This window comes from Triturus cristatus, chromosome 1_1, assembly GCF_964204655.1.
Source record: "Triturus cristatus chromosome 1_1, aTriCri1.1, whole genome shotgun sequence".
Taxonomy (NCBI): domain Eukaryota; kingdom Metazoa; phylum Chordata; class Amphibia; order Caudata; family Salamandridae; genus Triturus; species Triturus cristatus.
The window spans coordinates 1,072,642,188-1,072,662,036 of NC_140579.1; the positions used below are offsets into that span (position 1 = coordinate 1,072,642,188).

Sequence of the window (19,849 nt, forward strand, 5' to 3'; positions counted from 1 at the left end):
CATCTGACTAGCCCATTCCCTGGGAAGCATATAATCTTTGTTTTTTTCTTGCTTCCTCCCTTTCTCGTTCGCAAATCAGCAATGAAAACATATTGATATATTCACCAGCCCAAATTCTATTCTTCAACTCCAGAGAAACATGTCTGCCTAAGAACTCACGCTCAGAACGTGACTCACCAACGTCCAACATTGGCAATGTTGGCTGCTTTCCTGCTGCAGTGGTCCCAGGTGCCTCTTGCTGGCTCCCTGCTGCCGCACTGGGATCTGACAATCCCTTGTTCTCCAGTGTGCTGGTACTACCCCCTGGAATGATAGGTAATGGTGCAGCTGGCCCTTCAACAAACTTTCCCTCAGGCCCCGTATTAAACTGAGACACAATTCGCTTTGCCTCTGCCTAAGCATCGGTACCCAACTCCTTAGCCCCCACAGTTGGAACGAGGATGCCTGCCTTTCCCAACCATGGCAAGATTTCCGCCAAATGTGACACTATGTCTTGTGGGACGCCCGCCCCCCCTGGTGGTGTCTCCCCCGTGGGTGTGGGCTGTGCAACTGCGACCGGGAACCCTGTGCCAGTGGGAGGCACTCCTGTAGGGGTGGCCGGGGGCACCGGAGTCACAGGGAGACCTGGCGGTGGTGTTGGGGCATGTGGCGCCACTGGGGGTGCCAATATTGGCACTGGAATCACAGGGAGAACTGGTAGTGGTGTTGGGGCAAGCGGCTCTAGTGGAGGCGCAAGTATAGGCATGAGGACGGGTGTTGTTATAGGTGCCATTGGAATCTCTGGTATTGGGCCCGGGATGGGTGCCGGGACATGAGGGACCTCACCATGAGGCACAAGTGGCACCTGAGGGACATAGGGGTGGGCGCAGCCGGATTGTCTCCCCTTGGAGGCTTCTTCCCCACCGGTTTCTTTGCTCTAACCCTTTTAGTGATTGGGAGAAAAGCTGCCTTGGGGGGGCACATTGGTGCGCTTAGCCCTCTCCTCCTGTCCCTCTTGACCCTCCACTTTCTCCCTAAGGTTAGCAAGGCCATGCCCGAGCTCGTCAACGTTTTTCATCATTTCCTCCATCAGCCTCTCCATCCGAGAGTGCTGTTCCCCCACTTCGCTTTTCCCGCCATACTTCCCCCACTCACGAGGATACTCTGACCCGCAGTAGACTTACCCCACACACCTGTCTAAACTGATTGAGGGCTATGAGAAGAGTGTTGGGCTTATCGCAAAAAACCTTGATAATAAGGGCATCAGCGCCTAATTTATAGCAAAGGAAACAGTGTAGACCCCAAAAACAACTGTACCGTAATAGAGCTTCTAATGCTTATGGTAAACAATCACTTGCACTGCCTATGACAGAATAAACATTCACTTTCGTTTAATGAGACCCCAAAGCAAGAGAACAACACGGTCACAGATTAGCAGAGTTATCCATTAACAAACTTCACTGCACTTAAAATTGCCTTTCAAAAAAGAATGCCGCGCGTTGAATTGGATAATTGCCCGCTTATCAGCTAAAGGTACCATAAAATTGCAGCCAAAGAACATCTAATAACCCAGTGGTGTTAGCGCTCCCTACATGGGTGATGACGCCGACACCCGAAGCCCCAATGGGATTAATTTGAAATTCAAAGTTGGGCGGATTCTTTTCACCGTGCGTGCTACACGCCCAACAGCAGGCGATAGGAAAACAAGGGGCCTGCCGGTAACTTTTCACCGCGCGCGCGCTATTTATTAAATGCTGACGCGCGGTGAGCAAAACTTTATTGCGCTTACGCTGTAATGCGGGACACACGCGCCGCAACGTTAGAAGACCCAAACTAGAGCCTACACGAAGCCCCAATGCGATTAAGCTGTAATTAAAAGACGGGCGGTTTCCTTTAACCGCGCACGCTAATGCCCCAACAGCTGACGATAGGAAACAAGGGGCCTGCCGATATTTATTGCGTGACCTTAAGCAGTCCCCAAAATCACCAATTACTTCAAAATTGCGTTTCAAACTGGAGGGGTGCGCGCTACTAACGGTACCTGCGCCACCCCAACCGGGTACCTGGAACGGAACTCCTGCTCCTCAGCTCCGACCGGCGAAAAAACACCCGCAGCGAACGCGACTCTTATGGATGGCCCTGGACGTGACACTGTCCGTGGATGGGCACTCCTGCAGCCGACGACGTCCCGCTCACTTCCCCCGACAGCAGTGGTGCAGAAAAGGACGTGAGCTTCTTGCAGTTCGCAGTTCGCAGTTCTGCAGCGGCACCTGAAAGAACAATGAAATTAAAAGTTAAAGCCTCCTAGCGAGGCTTGGGGGCAAGCTGGGGAGCAAGGAGCGAAAAGACCGACTCCTGTGCTCCCCAGCCCTTTATACCCCTGGTGGCCCGGCAAGGGCGACTGGCTGGACGTTGCCCTTTCGTGCGACCTGGAAGTGATTCCAATCACTTCCGGGTCACGCCTACGGGCCAGGACCTATGTGGAGGAGGCGCGTCTGTCGCGTCACTAATGTGCGCGACAGGCCCGCCCTCTGCTCCGGAGGGGGCCGGCTCGACCGCCATACCCTTGGCGTGGCCGATGTCGGCCCCGCCGTTCTATAAATTTAACAATTCTGTGTGGGTAGGCTTTAAACTCTCCAGTCATTTGAAAAGTAGATTTTTTCACTTGCAAGGATTAAGAGTTACTATTAGAGTTTCAAATTATGGAATGGTGATGGGATCTGCTGGACAGGATTACGGTGCTTGGAGATATGTGTATTTTTGGATTTAAGATTTTGGAATCTTATGCTTTGGAACACAGAGCATGATTTTCAGTAGATTGTAGTTGATGTCAATTCAAAATGAGACTTTTGCTTTTCCATCACAATTTTTTGTTGCTGGAAGGAAGCTCAGAATGACACAGACTGTCCATTACTGAGAAAAGGATGCCTGATAGACTTCCATTTTGGAATGAGACAAATCAAGGTGAAATTAACCAGTGACGTGATTTCTTCACTCGAATCTCAAGTATTGAAGCGTTTCATCATTAAATACACACTCAGTCAGAAAATGCCATGAGCAAATCCAATTTTCAATAAAGAATTGTGTGATTTGGATGAGTAAAAGACTATGCAGACCACCAGAAATTCACCGGAAACTACTGGCATGTTTTACTCTCATTAGAGTTCATTAGATTAGAGGATGTGGTCGGTCGGCTGCGCTGCCGCCTCTGGTGCAGGAAACCAGGGTTCGAGCCTCGAGGTCGCGTCCACATCCTGTGATTCTGGGCAAATCACTTAATCTCCCCGTGCCTGAATGTGTAATGTAAATACGGTGCTATGTAAAGCGCTCCAATACCTTCGGGTCGAGTTCGCGCTATATAAATATGCAACAAAAAAAAAAAAGCAAATCCGAGTTTTGCAGCTTTAGCCAGACATGCACAATTCACAAAGGACAAATAAAACCAAACTGCTATGAGCCTAGAGTGAACCATATATTATGCAAAAAAACAGCAAGCTATGTGAGGTGTCCTCTTTATGTGATGAGCATTCCGAGGAATGTGTATCTCTGTACATAATTTTCTAAAGTGAGTTGTGTTCTTGGTGTGAATATTTGTGTACTTATAGACTGCTGTAGTACACATTTTTGAGGAGGCTCGTCTTTGCAGTACTATTTAGGAATGGGTCTTTAGAAAGTCCTCTATCTTTACACCTTATACACTAACTTTCTGGTTCAGTATTCATTGGCTTACCCTTAGGAAGACAACTTTGGTCTGACAACATTAGAGAAAGGATACGGTGCAGTTCGTTCTTGTGGTACTCGGAGGACATGCGGCTGATCTGCTTCCGGTGACATTGCAGAGCCCAGGGATTGGAGTCTGCTCTTCCTTTCTGATTTCCATTGGAATCTTCCAAGTGGCAGGTGAGTTCTGTGTGAACTTGCAGCTCTGTCCTACGTAGGGAGGTCCCGTGGCAACTACAAGGCGTAGGGTACAAAAGTGATCATAGTATTAGTTCCTTACTCTGGCAAAAACAGCCACTTCCCATTCTGAAAATTGATCAAATGTCATTGGCATTCAAGAGATTTTTAATCTGTATATATAAATTATGTTCCTTGTGTTATAAGTGTTAGATATGTAGGTAGACCAAAACGTAACCTGCTTCATGTGTCTTCTACACATGTAAGGTGTGATATTGTCTCTCTGCCCATTCAGTGCCTGGCCCCATAGGATTTCCACTAGGTATTTTGCATTCCATTTTAGTGTATTTCAAAAGCAATAAAGGCTCAAAATATAGACGCGCAAGCACAATGGAAAAGAAATGGGGAAAAAAGACTAGAAGGGAGAGCCCTAAATCTAGAATGCCTTAATCCATCTCCTAAAGGTCAGGAAACAATCATTGAAATGTCCTCTAGCAAACAGTTTTGCTATTTGACAACCTCATAGAACCAATTCTTCCCACCAGCTCTAACTTGGTGGACCTTCCGTACAATTAGCCAACTCTTTTCTTGAGGGAGGCGGCATTGTGAGGTTGATATAAAGAAATGGACTTTAACAAACGAGATGGAATATTCCTGTGAAAGCCATGGCTCATTTGCTCAGTGTTTCTTAAAGGTGACACTTGACTTCACAGGATGCCAATGTATGTACCTCTTGACCAGACTCACATGCATTCTCATTAATTTATTAGTAATGGTACACACAGTCTGGTTTTGCAACAGCTACATGCGTAACAAGTGCTGTGACAGTCTGGAATACAGAGCTCTACCATAATCAAGTTTTGCACAAATGACAAAGCCTCTTTAGTCAGATGTTCTTGGAAAAGAAATGGCTGGCTCACTGGAACAATGCAAGACAATAACATAATGTGCCAACAACCAAGATAAACTAGGACAGACTCCTAAGTATTTATCCTTGATATTTTAGGTATCTTCAGGTCACACTCACAAAAATATACCTCTCTACTTATTATAGCCCCAGAAAGCCTTTTGGAGACTGTGAATGTTTCTCCGCACTTCACATTCACAGGTTGTATAGCATGTTCTGAGTATGAGCTAAAATCCGCGTTAAATCAAGAGGATAGAAGATTCACCAGAACAGCCATCTGTGCAACCTATAGTGGGGTCTTGAACCCTGGAAGCTATTTACAGATAATTCTTGCCTAGACGAGTAATAGGGCCTTACCACTAGCATTCTGTGGAGGCCTCTAGGCAGCATGACAACTACTGAGATTAATGGAAGTGCCTTTAGAGCGCCTTCTCTTTATCTTATCAAATGTGGACTGCAAAAGTAAATGTGTTGTTTAGGGAGGCACAGAATGAAGAGTCTGCAAACATTGTGGAGTTCATTGAGGGCTTCTACTTACTCTTCAGCTTCACCCTATCACTTATTCCAGTATATGTCGAAGAATCTGCCATATGTTTAGATCCCTTCTAGACTCAAATTCCAGACACTGTTAAGCGATGTCTACTTCCTTTATTCATTTTTTCTTACTTCTTTCTCTTTCTCCTCTCTTTCCTCCTCCTTCCTTTCCTTCCCTGCTTATTTGTTTCCTTTCTTGTTTCCCAATCGCTCTCCTTCTCCCTTCTTTCTGGCCCAATGCTTAAGGTACAATATCCGCAAACCACAATCCTTTCTAGTGAAACACATTTTTTGGGCAATCATTGCATTCAAAAGGGTGCCTATTAATTCCCCCAACATAGTGTCCTCATTGCAGGTCCCTATGTTTCGTGTCTCTTTTCTTCCACCACAGCAGACTTAGAACTGGATAAAATGCTCAGCAAGAAAATAAGATAAACCATGATGTATATAACTCTGTGTTGGACAGCATCTTATTAGGTGTTGCAATGAGAAACATCTTTTTTGCATCATTCAAGTTCAATCATTTCTGCTTCAGATAATTGTGTAGCGTCCATATCGTTTCATGAATGAAGTCCTTCTTCACTAATCATCCACCTCAATAAGTAAGGTGAGTGAGTGGTAACATGAAAATGTTCCCCCTGTGTGGTTAAGGATGTTCCCCTAACCAAGTGACAGAACTACAAGATATTCTCGTATCCTGACTTTATTTTGGCGTTGAGTGTACGCACTGCAGGCCTAGGTTCGAAATTGCCATTAAGGCCCAGAACATGACTCTGAGATTATGGAGGTTCTAAAAATGTACACTTGGATGGGCACGAGACTGCCATCTGCGTCTCTGGCTCTGTTTAGTGAATGGTGATGGCAGCATATAGTGTATTTAGTTGATCAGTATCTGAACAGTCCTTTGTTTTACCTGCTCATGGACTACGAGCCTGAAGCTTACCAGTGCACTTGAATAAAGCTCCAGTAATGTGTCATGAACTAGGCCTCGCGCTGACATCCTTGTATAAATGTTGAGTGCATATGCATCTACTGTGTACAATAGTAGGACTCCATTTTAGGTGTGTGTGTGTGTGTGTGTGCGTGCGTGCGTGCAGACGGTGGAAGTGTTTTGCCTGTATTCCTGAGAAGAAGGGTGTAACTCTAGATACAAATGTATGGAAGGATGGAGCCAGGGCTACCTTTAGAAACTAGGAGATCTGTTTATCAAGGGTTTGCCTATTAGTCCTTCCTTGGCACTGCCATTTGCTTAATGATAGAGGAATGGGGGTGAGTCAGCAGAGACAACTGCCAGTGAACAAGAAGTTTCTGGGGAGAACATGAGTCCTTTGTTTTTCTTTGATCGGCCCACTCTGGAAGGCTGATGAAAGGTAGATGTCGAACTTTGTACCTATTGTATCATGCTGTAGGCACACTCCAGCTTGGAACCAGCATCATCACTACTTGCTGTGATGAGCCATCACCTTGACCGAAGAACCTGACCATACTGCAGAGGAAAAATGAACTATGAGAAGAAACCAGGCCAAGCAGGTTCCTAAATCCATGTCCCCTGTCTGAAGGTACCTTATAAAAGTGGGCCCTCAACTCCCCTGCTGTGTTCCAGTACAAGCTGCTTCACTGCGATAGGAGAAGGGCTACTGTTGTCCATAGATGATATCGCTAATAGTCAGTCTTCTGAAGGGGAAGAGACATCACCTTGTTTCTGCAAGCCTTGCTGGAAGAAGCTGAGGATCTGCCAGTGACCCTAGTGGGTGTTTGCCTGCTGAGAAGGGGGAGGAGAAAGTTGTATCCCACTGGGATCTATCTTCCTCTGGAGGAGAACAAAGTTTCCAAGCCAAGCGGGAGATATGACCCAGAGAGAGCAGAGGAAATGTGGGAGAATGTCGACAAGACCCCTAAATTTCTCATGATCATCAGTCTCCTGCATGACTTTTGAGCACAGCCCACTTTAGGGCAGTGCGACTGGTGCGGTTCCACAGGGTGCTGACCCATGGAGGGGGTGCTGGCCTCATCGGGAGGGCACTGTTCAGCAATAAGTTCTGTTTGGAGATATGAGGGGCACTTTTGCCTGGTGGTAGGGAGGGAATTGAGGAGGCGGTCATGGTGTTTGGGGGCACCAAAACAAACATTGCACCGTGCTCCACCAGCACTAAAGCTGGGCCTGCTTTTGAGTTAAGTCTGACTGAGGAGAGGTTGTTGTCGGGATTAACCGCAAAGTAAAGATTGCCCATTTGGAGACTGCTCTTTAGAAAGCTACAGACATGCTATGCTGATTCTACCTTCCTTGCACATCAGCAATTATACCAGTGCCCTGGAGAGAAAGAGCCTTCTACTGCGGCCGTTGGAGCAGACTGTTGAAGGTGTCTTTGTGGCCCCAGTGGTGGAAAGAAGGTGGAGGGGGTGCTCGAACAAGCCCCAGGGAACAAGGCCGCTTTTCCTGTGCCCTGTCTACTGGGTGATCAAGAGTACACACCACATTAAGTAATTTTATATGCCTGAGAGACATTGATTGTGAACTTTTAGCTAACAGACTTTGGTGAGATGCTTAATTGAACATTGCTATTCCTGAACAAGAGCTGAATAGTTATTTGCTATGGACTGACCTATGGGTCACAGAACGCTAGTAAGTTGCTCCACTGCAACATAGTGAGCCTCCACATGAGCTTTAGTTGTGATTGAATTGAATTGAATTGAATGTAGATTTGTAAAGCGCGATTGCTGCCCAAGGGCGTCCAAGCGCTAGGTGTACAGATGTGATCAATGAGGAGGTGATCAGGCTCAGGGAGACTGTGTGAACAATAAGGTCTTCAATTGTTTACGAAACGATAGCAGGTCAGGGTCGGAGCGAAGTAGTAGAGGAAGAGAATTCCATAGCTTGGAGGCATTTAGGGAAAACATCCTGCCTCCGGTTCTGGCTCTTTTAACTTTAGGTATTGAGGCCAGAAAGCCCTCTGTAGATCAGAGCTTCCTGCTAGGGTGGTAATGGGTGACTAGACTGTTGCTGATTGCTGGGCTCTTATTCCAGAAGGCTTGGTGGGAGATACATAATGCCTTAAATGCAACTCTCTGTTTCACCGGGAGCCAATGAAGTTTTTTTAATCCGAGTCTGATTGACTGTCTGCGTGGAATCTGAAGCAAGGTTCTAGCTGCACAGTTCTGTACCAGTTGAAGCTTCCGCAAGGTAGACTCAGGGGAGCCCAAGTAAAGGGCGTTATTGAAGTCTAACCGGGATTGAATCAGACCCTGTATTGCTACTTGTTTCGCTTCCATTGGCAGGAGGGGCAGGACTTTCCTCACTGTTCTAAGTAAGCCAAAGCACGTGGCAGACAGCTTGGTGGCTTGGGTGGTGAACGAGAGATTTTTGTCTAACCAGACTCCCAGGCTTTTTACATTTTCCTTCGGGGTTGGGGGAGGACCTAGACAGGACGGCCAGAGGGAGCTAAAAGGCACTGGTGAAGGTGGGCCCAGGAGCATAAGCTCCGTTTTGTCTCCGTTGAGTTTTAAGGAGGAGGCTGTCATCCATTCCTTAACATTCTGTAGGCATTTCATAAGGCCTGTTGTTATGTGCCTGTTACCCTCCTGCGCCAGAGACACCACTAGCTGGGTGTCATCTGCGTATGATATGATCTTGATACCAAACGGTTGGACGATCCCAGCCAGCGGCTTCATATATACGTTGAACAATGCAGGGCTCAGAGAGGACCCTTGTGGCACCCCGCAGCTCAGTGATTTGCTGGTTGACACTGTGTCACCATCAAAGATTTGAAATGTTCTGTTGCTCAAAAAGGAATTGAGCCACCTAAGTGCATTTCCTGTTATTCCGATCTTTGATAAACGGTTCAGCAGAGTGGAATAGCTGACCGTGTCGAATGCCGCACTTAGATCAAGGAGGATCACTGCCACTGAACCACCTTGATCCAGTATCCTCCGCGACTCTTCGATAACCGCTAACAGTGCGGTTTCGGTTCCATGCCTAGGTCTAAACCCTGTCTGAGAAACATCCAGTAACGAGTGGTTTTCAAGAAATTTTATTAACTGGATGTTTACATGTTTCTCAAGAATTTTGCTTGCCCAGGGGAGCAGAGAACCCCATAAACCCTCTAGGGCATCCCTGTAGAGGGGATTACTCCATATGTATTGTATTAAGTTCTGTTGTGGTTAAAGTACTTATCTCTAGAAATACAAGTATTGAGCTGTTCATTACATCATTGCATCTACTGTATGATTGTTTGAGTGCTGGGTCTCTAACGCCCACACTACTTCCCTGACTGCTCACCCTTGCTATCCTGAGAGTCAAGTGCGGAAAGGGTGTACTTAAAGTTTGCATGGCCATAGTAATGCGGTCTCTAGGACGCCACTGGAAAACGGCCTCAGTCATCCTTTTAGGGGGCTTATGAGGCTATGTTTGCCATGTGGCCTCAGGACAGGGTCTGACAGTGAGGAAATAGGAACTGAAGAGATTTGCTGCATGGACTAATTGTGAAGTGTGAAAGGGTTCCGAGCATTTACTCAGTCTATGGCCTCTCTACTGAGTGTGTCTTGTGAGATGAAAGGAGGAGTGGACTGATAAGTAGGGGAATGTAACTAACCCTGCCCCAGTCCAGTGAGTGGCACTGGCAATCAATGTGTCTGCTGATTTTCTATATCGCACTCTGCCTCTGCAAAGTGCTTGTTTGAATACATTTAGCCTCTTTGCAACCATACATTCCCAACTTTCCTGCCTTAGCTGGGAGATGAATATCTGCAATTGCAGATTTGCTTTTAGCAGCAAATATAATACTACTGGGACTCCACACACCGCATCAATATTAGGCTTAAAGTAATTTGATACTTCTGTCTATTGCCCTCATTAAGAGATGTCCTGTGCCCACTTGCTTCAGAGACATGAGGCAAGATTAGGTACAGGTCATTGAAAATTCTACAGCTTCATGCATAGTTCCACTCTATCACAGCCTCGTCCAAGTGTTTTCTCAAACCAGCAAAGGTCAAAAGTAGGTCCACAGGGCCACAACATCAGTGCAGGCTTTACGAGGTGTTGTGTAGTTCCTACAAATACATAGGATATGTGCGTTTAGACAGCATAAACTAAGGGATTGGTGTCCAGACTGATTCCAGACACCCCTAAGCGATGTGTTAGCCTTTAGACCAGCTAGCTCACAGGGCCTCCATAAGCCCCCTAACCCTTACCAAGGAGAGAATAGTCTCTGGCAACTATCGAACATGACAACCCTTGATCCATCAGGGATCGTGGAAACAGTCTTAGTCGGTCGTGCTCACTTAGTCTCAGAGAGATGCACAGAATAAACGATGGGAAGGTTTTCAATAAACATTTATTCAACCAGTGTCATTCGAGTATAAAACATGTTTGCTGCGACAATCAGAGAGTAACAGATGTATAAGATTACAAGCACCAACAGAGTAAATAAAAGGTAGAATTCTACCATGGTGCTAAAACAGTGAATATATGCAGGCATATAGATATATGAAAGTAATCAAGTGTACTCCTACAATGCAAGCCCTACCTAAGTGTACCTAAGTGCACCTTGCATGTATGTGGGTGTAAAGCTAAGAATCCCCTAAGAAAGAGCCAACCCCATTACCTGATGGGAGAGAATGAAGGACCCCATTTTGGTCCCGAGTTGGACACCCCGCAAGGGATGTCAGAACACTGCGTGCTGGAGCTTCTGTGTGCAGGGACCTCAGCGCCTAGTGTCAGCGTGGAAGCTTCTCCTCTGTTTATCTAGTGTTGGTATGGTTCTTTTCTACCATTAAGATAGCCTTTGGGTTCCTTACACAATCAATATGTTGTGAACAGAATTATGCAAATGAGCCTGGAATAATACCTGCAATTATGTAAAGTAGTTATTTCGCCAAAAGATGAAGATGATCGTGACTTCTACACAGAGTATGTTAATGCCGTTATGTATGCCATGTGCAGAGACATTTCTAAGAATCCTCATGCATAATAAATTAGGCTAGTTTCAAAGAAACCGATTGGCATTTATTCAGCACAAACTGGGTAAAAGGTCAGTGCTAGAACCCTTATGCAGAGCAAGGTAGGACACTTGTAGGTAAAAGGTCATGTAGCTACCTAGGCCTAGATTGGGGTACATAACAAATGGGTTCATAATGTAAGATCAATTTTGACATAGTGCTTGGTTCGGAACTGTTTTGTAGCTACCAGTGCTACCAGTTGTAGAGAAAGTCAGAGAATTTCAAGGAGATATAATGGTTTGTTCAAGACAACCCAAAGAATTGCAGTCAATCAAGAATCTTGTTTTTTTACAGGCAACAAATTAGCCAGTACATTTTACAACCTCATTGCTTGGCCTTCACTGCTTAGTTGTCAGCAGTTCTTTAACAGCAATCATGTAATTTCAATAGATTTGACTAAAAAAGGTTTCTTAATATCTGGAAAAAAATGTGTTGCATGTGGTTTTCACCTCTCGCTTATAGTCTTCCGCAGCGCACTGTGCTTCCAGTTGGACAGTGTTTGGGTCCCTCCGCTTGACTTGCCCAACTTGAACTGGTGCCAGATGGAGATTGATGATTCTGCGCTGAGCAATGGACATGGGATGTCGTTTTGTGGACTGGCGATCATGGTGAGGTGGCCTCTGCTGTCCTCCATCAGGGACACCGAGATAATGCCTGCATACAGAGGACACCATGGAAGAGTTAATAAAGGCATGGCTATAACAGCTGGAATTGTGATGCTTTCCGTCACATCAAACACATCTAATGTGGACACCAATAAGGGAAAATAATGGGTCTTAAACATGAAAGATCCAAAGCAGCAGTTAGATGCATTGTTAGTATCCTTTGTGAAGTGTCCTATTCCAACAAAGAACCTCTGTCCTATTCCACCTCATACTCAAAGCACCTAAGCTGCAGACCTGCCCACCAGGACACTCAAGGTCAGCTGCACTTCATTTTTCCCGAGGCACTGAAATTATATTTATGACCGGCAACAAATTATCTATTGCTAGACACTTGTCCACAATGTCTAGTATCATGAAATATTGACAGTTAAGGCCGTTTTGCTTTCGAGGTTTTAAAATATTTCTATGCATTTGTTTCAATATTTTGAGGGTAAATCAGAGCAAAAGACATGCACAGTGTCGACTGGTCCAGTTCTACCCATATGACTTTATATCCATGCAGTTCTAAATTTCAATAACTTGGTGAGGTTTCCTGATGAGGGTCTGATGCTGGCTTAGACATCACCAGTGTAACAGACTCTCGCAGCACGAAGAATATCGTTCCCAAAACTCATAGAGATGTTTTTGGATGGAAAGATTGTTAACTACCCTTGCCTTCAATTCATTTTACTCTGCAAAGTTCCAGCACGTATAGGACTTCATTGAAGCCCATTTAACCATCACAGAGCCACCGAGACAGATGTGGTCTGTTCTACTATGGAGTATTTTTGCTGGCTGGACATATCACAATAAAAGCCCAATAGTCCCCATCAAAACTGCTGACCGAGTGGCCGATACTGCAAGCCGTGCACAGAGTGGCTATCGATTCTATGATTTGCTGCAGATGACAGTATATGTGATGCACAGTGCCAGCAGTGCATAATACAACCAGTTATTCATGGGGCATCCATGTACAGCACTCCAAGTTATATCAACAGCACTGCAGAGCACAACCATCCAGTTAGAGGATGTCAGAGTACAAATACAACCATCAGGACATTGATTCTGCACAACAAATCATTCTTTAGGCTAGTAGTGCACAGCATTTCCATCAGTCTACAGGGCCAGCAGTATATGGCAGCACCAGCTATACAGATGGCTAAAAGCACACAGTAATACTATGAAGCTATTGGTTAGTCCACAAACAGCAGGCACAACTCTACACCAATTTCATCTAACCAGCAGTATGCTAACATCGTTCCATAGTGTTCGCCGAATTGAGACTGGTTTAGAGGGTCAGAATACCATATAACAATCACTTGTCTGGTGTAGCAGCACGCTACTACAAGCAAGAAATTGATATGCATAAACAGCACAACCACCAATCCACACAACTTTAACATACATCATTGCCGCCGAGCAGATGTGACAGGCAGCATAAACCCTCATTATTAAGCAACAGGACAGATAGATAGCGCACAACATAACTATGGATATAACATTTCTATCCTTTCCAGTACTTTGGGAATGGGTAATGCATCTAGCCACACAGTACAATATCTCTTGTAATATCACACTTGGGTCCCCTACATCAGCCATGTTTTATATCATCTTCCTTAGTTTCGTGTAAACGCAGGCAGAGAAATCGGACTGGTCTCTTATTTATTCACGTAGGGTTATTTCAACACGGTGTCCTGCAGCTGCCACGCAAACAGACTTGAAACCTCCTTGTCTGACAACACTTTCTGTAACTCGCCTGCCCTCCACCTATCGTTCGCCATCTTTCTTCTGTACAGCATGTTCTCTCCTCGTGCTTGCCGTGCCTCATTAAAACTGAGGCAACTAGGGGGCAGACACGAGTTCAGGACATTTCTGTAAGGATGGCACCAGAGAAGGCCATCATTGAAGATGCCAGCGGGCGTTTATGTTTGTAAATGTTAATTCAAGTGAATGCATGATCCAGGCATAAAGAAATAATTTGTCTCCTTAAAAAAGGCATAATCAAGTAGTTGTAAGAGAAAACCTCACTGATATTTTATGAACCAGAATCGGTATCACCTATCATATTTCTGCATTCATACATTTTAATAGTTGTTTTTTTACAACCACATCCATAAATTGAACATTCCTGGACAAAAGTTGTGAATAGTCTGTTAGTCTGTTTAGGGTCAAAGCGATGGCATATTTGAAAGTTAATATGCCTTTATGAATTAACAGCAAGTGAAGCTCAAATCCACTTTCGTGCTCCAACACTTTGCAAATGCACAATAGTTGCGACAGCTATTCTTGCCTAAAGGACAATAGTCTACATGTAACAAGTTTGTTATGGAAAGTTTTCCAGCTACTTCTGAACTCTCCAATAGCTAACAGCTAAAGTTGTGATCAAAGTATTTTGTTTCCTATATTATTGTTTCTACCTGTAGTAGATTCCCAAAACATGAACAATTGGCCGGTAGTTTTGACTGATTTGGAGGTAATACCAGCCTGGGCTGACAACAACTACCGGCCAAACATGTCAGACAGATGGCAGCATATACAAGACATCGTCGCTGTCCAGCTACATTACAAAATCATTTCATGAAGCAAACATCTGAGCACCGAGTTCTTTACGGCGCCCAGTTGGATGTCTTGGATTTGGCTCAGCACCGAGAGTTTGACCGCTCTAAACCATTCACTAAATCACACAAAGTTGTCGCACACTAGATAGCCACCTTTTCAGTAAGCTCCCATTAGTCTGGGATAGTGACTGACAGTCCAACTGGGCCAATCAACCTGACTCATTTCAGCTGCCTTCCAAGCATATGTTGGCAGCAATAAATACACATTAGATGTATGCTTTCACCACAGCAGCAACTGGCAGTTGAAAGTGATGTCCTAATGTCCGTTTTGTGGCGCATGCGCATAAGACATAATGCCAACATGAACTGCTCTTGAAAAGATGAGAGAGAAGCACTTAGCAAATTCGTAGCATTGTAAAAGTAGGCTGCACAAATGACTGGTCGGCAGCATGTGTTTGTACAATGCAGCAGTCATTTCTAATTGTATGCCAGGAGACAGAAGGCAAACTTAAATGTTAAGAGTGAGTCTACTGTATATACAAAGCTTGTTGGCAGCAAAGAGACAGCGCTTAACCCCCCAGCTGTGCGAGCATCTCACGGGTCCTCCCGCAGTTCCTTTCTTCCGCATCAATTATGGACACCAAGACCGTTTGTGATGTAGAGCAGCCACAGTTTATTTACATCATAAGCTGGTACATAAGTTATCACTATGACATCGATCATTAACATGCTCAGCTCGCTTATATTGCACTTCAATATAGTGAATTTCTGTTCATAACTGGTTATACAGCATACATCTCATCTTTATTGCATATTAATAACCATAACTTGCTTAATTCTGCAAAGCATCATCTTTAAAGTCATACTGTCTCTTAAATGGGTGTCATAAATCACTTTTTATCAACTACTGTGACAGTTCACCTTCAGTTCACCGAAGGACCAACCCTTAAAAGATGGGGAATAAAGGTAATTTCATGCCAAGTGCCAGGATATCCCTCACGCCTCCTTCCCCAAGGCCGTAAAATGAAGCCAGCACAGCGGCAAAAGGAAACTACATCTGTAATCAAGGGCGCTAAGGGCCCCTTGACAAGAGAATCTTCAGTATATAGCAGTCACGCGGGACAATTCTGCAAACTCCCCTCGAAATGCCAAATGAAGCCATAAAGGATATAGTGAGAACAATCAGATGCTCTCAAACAACAGTGTGACCGCTAACAGTTTGAGATCACAAAACGGAGCCAACTTCCGTTTATTAGGTCTTGCCTGACCAGCGCTTTAGCGCTGGCTCTGGCGAGACTTATAGTAAGCGTGTTTTGGAAGTGCAAACAGTGGCTTTGCAGGCCTCCAACTACAGTGCATGTGACCCGTCCGGGCGCGCGCACCATTTGGAGTCCTGCAACCACTTGTTTGCTTTCACTATTCATCGCACCATTTGGCAGCCTGCGTGCCCGCCCCCACTCCCCCTCCCACTCCGTCAGCTTCGCTTTCACTATTCATCGCACCATTTGGCAGCCTGCGTGCCCGCCCCCACTCCCCCTCCCACTCCGTCAGCTTCAGTGCGCACTTGTTAGACCACACTATAGAATGACTATAGTTAGACTATAGAATGTCATTGCATTGCCCACCTGACTGGTGTGTATTTGTATAGCGTCGGCTTGACCAAGTAGGTTTTTCCTTATTAATACATTTTAGTTTTATATTTACATGTTCACGAGCAGCGAGATGCAGCGCAATCAGTTTACCCATATTCAGTGCGTGCCTGAACCAATCGTACATATTCACTGTCAGCAGCTTGAAGACACACTAAAATACACAAACGGGGACGCTCAGTTTCTTGACTAAGGTCGTTGGGTGGTGGCCATATTCAGCAAAGCGGGGAATTTTCTTAATTGGCTGCGCGGTGCGCTTCCTATCCCTGCACTTGGCTCTGTGTCCATCCGAGCTCTGCTGCGTTCCTGGGAAGGGCGCTCCGTACAGTGGCTGTTGGTGTGCTTGGAAGCCTTGAGTAGCTGAATCCTCGCGCATTTGGGGGGGGGGGGGGGGTTGTGCGTCCACTTCTGTAACGATACTGCTCCTCTAAAGTAGGTAGTAACATTTACAATTGACGGATTCCCTATTCCCCCCTCATTTTCTCGCCCTCTTACAGTTTATTCTACATCAAGCCCACAAAAAAACATACATAAAAGGTGTCAACGTTTTTGTAATTTAAGAAGTGTACCCTTTCAGGGCCGTGTATTTTGTTATGTGTTTCAGATTTTGTTGTTTGATTTGCTCTTGTGCTGTATGAAAGCACTCTCGTGCAACGGGGATACATGACGAGCGCACGGAACTGGGTGCCCGGCCATGGTTATGTGACCGTAACGAGCCAGGCCGCAGTCATTCATTTTCTGGGCGCATCTTTTTTCATTTCCCTCTCAACACAAATCACCTGCCTGTATTCTGTGGAATTGAAGTCTGCATATGATCTTATATCGAATTTTAAGTATCCCACGTTTTGGGTTTCTGATGTTTCAATGTGACCCTTGCTACGTGCCTCTCTAGCATTGTAACCCTTAGCGCTTAGAGGCGCAGAAGCAGCTGCCTAAACGGGATGAAGCCTGCGCATGTTTCCCTTGTGGGAACGAGCAGGGGCACCATATGTTTGCAAGTTAATTACAAACATATGGTGTCCTTGCTCGCTCCCGCCAGGGGATAGCCACACATGCACAGATTTCGCGAATCCTATGATGAACAAGCATTTGCAATGCAATAGGTCTCGCAGTTGTTAAGAGTTTGAGCTATTGGCACTGTAAATGGCAATGCCTTTTATTTATGTGTGGGTTTTTAAAACATAAATAAAAGGCATTGTCATTTACAATGCCAATAGCTCAAACTCGTATAAATGCGAGACCTATTGCATTGCAAATGCTTGTTTTGTATGTGCTCCTGGAACATAAACGGCCTGACCACAAAGCTGAGCGACTCGGACTTACATAACTACTTGAGGTCTTTCAGGAGACCAGGTTGGCTGACCCTGTCTACATTCAAGCTTACAGGAACTTTTGAACCCCAGCTGTGAAACGTGCAAAACATGGGCATCTCTCGGGCGAACTGGCAAATTATACCTCGATAGCCAGCATAGCCTCGGCAACAGCCTTAGACATCAAATCCTCAGGATTGAACGCAACAAAGTTCACCATATTAATCAAAAATGCAGCAGTCGACTTAATTTTTCTCAACACTTATGTTCATCCCAAGAGTAAGTCCAAAGGCTGCAGAAAAATAGTGGAAGAACTAACAAGGTTAGCAGCAGAAGAAGACTCGACGCACTTTGTAATATCGGGAGACTTCAACCTACACCTACTGGGTGCATCCACCAGCGACCTAGCAATAGCCCAAACCGCGCTATAGGAAATACATGATCAAGGTAAAAACACCCTTGAGCTTCAAACAAAAACTGGAAGACGTCTGCTGGAAGATCTTGAACACTTGAGCCTCAGAACCCTGAATGACAGGTTCATAGAAGACAACCCACCGGCCGCCTCATACCACTCCAACAGAACCAGCACAAGTCTGGAATATATCTTTGTGACTTTCTCTGTATTCACGTTTGTTCATTCCAAATCAAAGATAGACCCAGCAGTGATCACCTCCTGCAGGAGGTACTATTTTCTTCAACTCTAACCATCCAAAAACATAGAGACAACAGACAAAACCTACACCGTAAACTGCAGACGCATTAAGATTACACCAGCTTTCCTTATGCAACTGCCTGTAATCACAGGGGTCACACTTCAAAATCTTAGAGGTGTAGAAACTGATGCGGTAGCAATGTGGGAAATCTTAATAGAAACACTTCAGGAAGCGCACGCAGAAGAAAACAAACCCAACTCTGCCAATAAAGTGTACAAGGAGGACACTGGCATAACACAAAATCCTAGATTCCGACAGTTCAAAACCGCAATAAATGAAGCTCTTCAAACCCTGAGGAAAGGTCTGGGAGACCCAACTACCCTTCTGGTCTTATGTTAGAAATCAAACTAAGAAACTAAAATGGTCAATAAAAAGAGCACAAGAAGACGAATTCTGGGCAAAGTTACACGCCGACCTGTAATGTACCAATAGTGCCAGATTTTGGCCCTATGTGAACCAACTCTTTCAACCAGGCCACAGAGTCATTGACTCCTACATCACCCATGCTACATGGGCACAATATCTAAAAATAAAATTTAAATCACAAAATACCCGATAGCTTCCAGATGGACCTCTGGGACACTCCAACTGCAGTACAAGCTGAAGGACCACATGAAGTGGATGTAGAGAACATTAAAAAGCAAATAAGTAACGGGCAAAGGGAAGGCGCTCCAGGCCAGAAGAGTATACCTCAGGTGGTGTTCAAACATGATCCAGCTTTTTGGGCAGAAACCATAACACTGGTGTTTACGCAGATCAGAAACACAATTATTCTGCCTGCGTCAAGGAGTGGTTCAATCATATCTCCAATTTTGAAGGGAGGTGACAGATAAAAATACTTTGCCGGAACTGTGCTTAATGAGCTAAATGCATAGGCCTCCAGCAACTCCATTATAATATATAGTCAGACTGGGTTCTCAAAAACATCCAACACGATAACGAGCATTCTGGCAATCTCTCTTCTAATGGATGCTGCCTGTGCTTCCAACACAGCACGATTTTTCTGGTAGATTGATTTCTAAGCAGTCTTTGACTACGTCGACCAGGGGCAGCTGTGGCGGAAGCTAGCAAGCTGGACAATACCACATAACCTGCTTAACATGCTAATTATGCTCCATAGGGACACATGGGTTCAAGTCAAAATAGGAACGCATCTCTCCAGAAAAATCCCAACCACTGGTGGTTTAAAACAGGGATGCATCTTGGCCCTGACTCTCTTCATCCTTTTTTTGGCAAACCAGACCGAGCATCTACAAGCCTCTAATTCCCACGCTCCCTGTTAGACATCGCCCTTTTGAAAGGTTTATCCCCCAAATGTTTACCTTTTGCCTCTTTTCTCTTTTTTTTCTGATCCTGTTTACGTTGGCTATAGGATTCTGGGCACTTTACCACTGCTGATCAGTGTTAAATTGCATATGCTCTCTGTATTAATTATGACACTGATTGGTTATCTATTTGATTTACTGTTAAGTCCCTAGGAAAAGTGCATGTTGTGTGCCAGGGCCTGTAAATCAAATGCTACTAGTGGGCTTACAGCACATGAGTAGCCCTGTAAATTTGTCTCAGACATACCACTATAGTGTCTGCGTGCCCAGTTGTAAACTGCCATGTTGTCCTGGGGAGTGCACCCACTTGCCATTCCTTACAAATAAGGCACCCCTAAG

General features: G+C 45.1%; 1 protein-coding gene across 1 annotated transcript in view; it reads right to left on the reverse strand.

The window, feature by feature from the left end:
* The window catches only part of IP6K3 (inositol hexakisphosphate kinase 3), a 211,243-nt gene that overhangs the window by 59,224 nt on the left and 132,170 nt on the right, over positions 1–19,849 (reverse strand). The window contains exons 3-4 of the mRNA XM_085651166.1: positions 11,761–11,965; positions 3,755–3,933 (exon numbers count right to left, since the gene is read on the reverse strand). Coding sequence (XP_085507292.1) covers positions 3,755–3,933; positions 11,761–11,965 — 384 coding nt within the window. The remainder of the gene's footprint in view (positions 1–3,754; positions 3,934–11,760; positions 11,966–19,849) is intronic.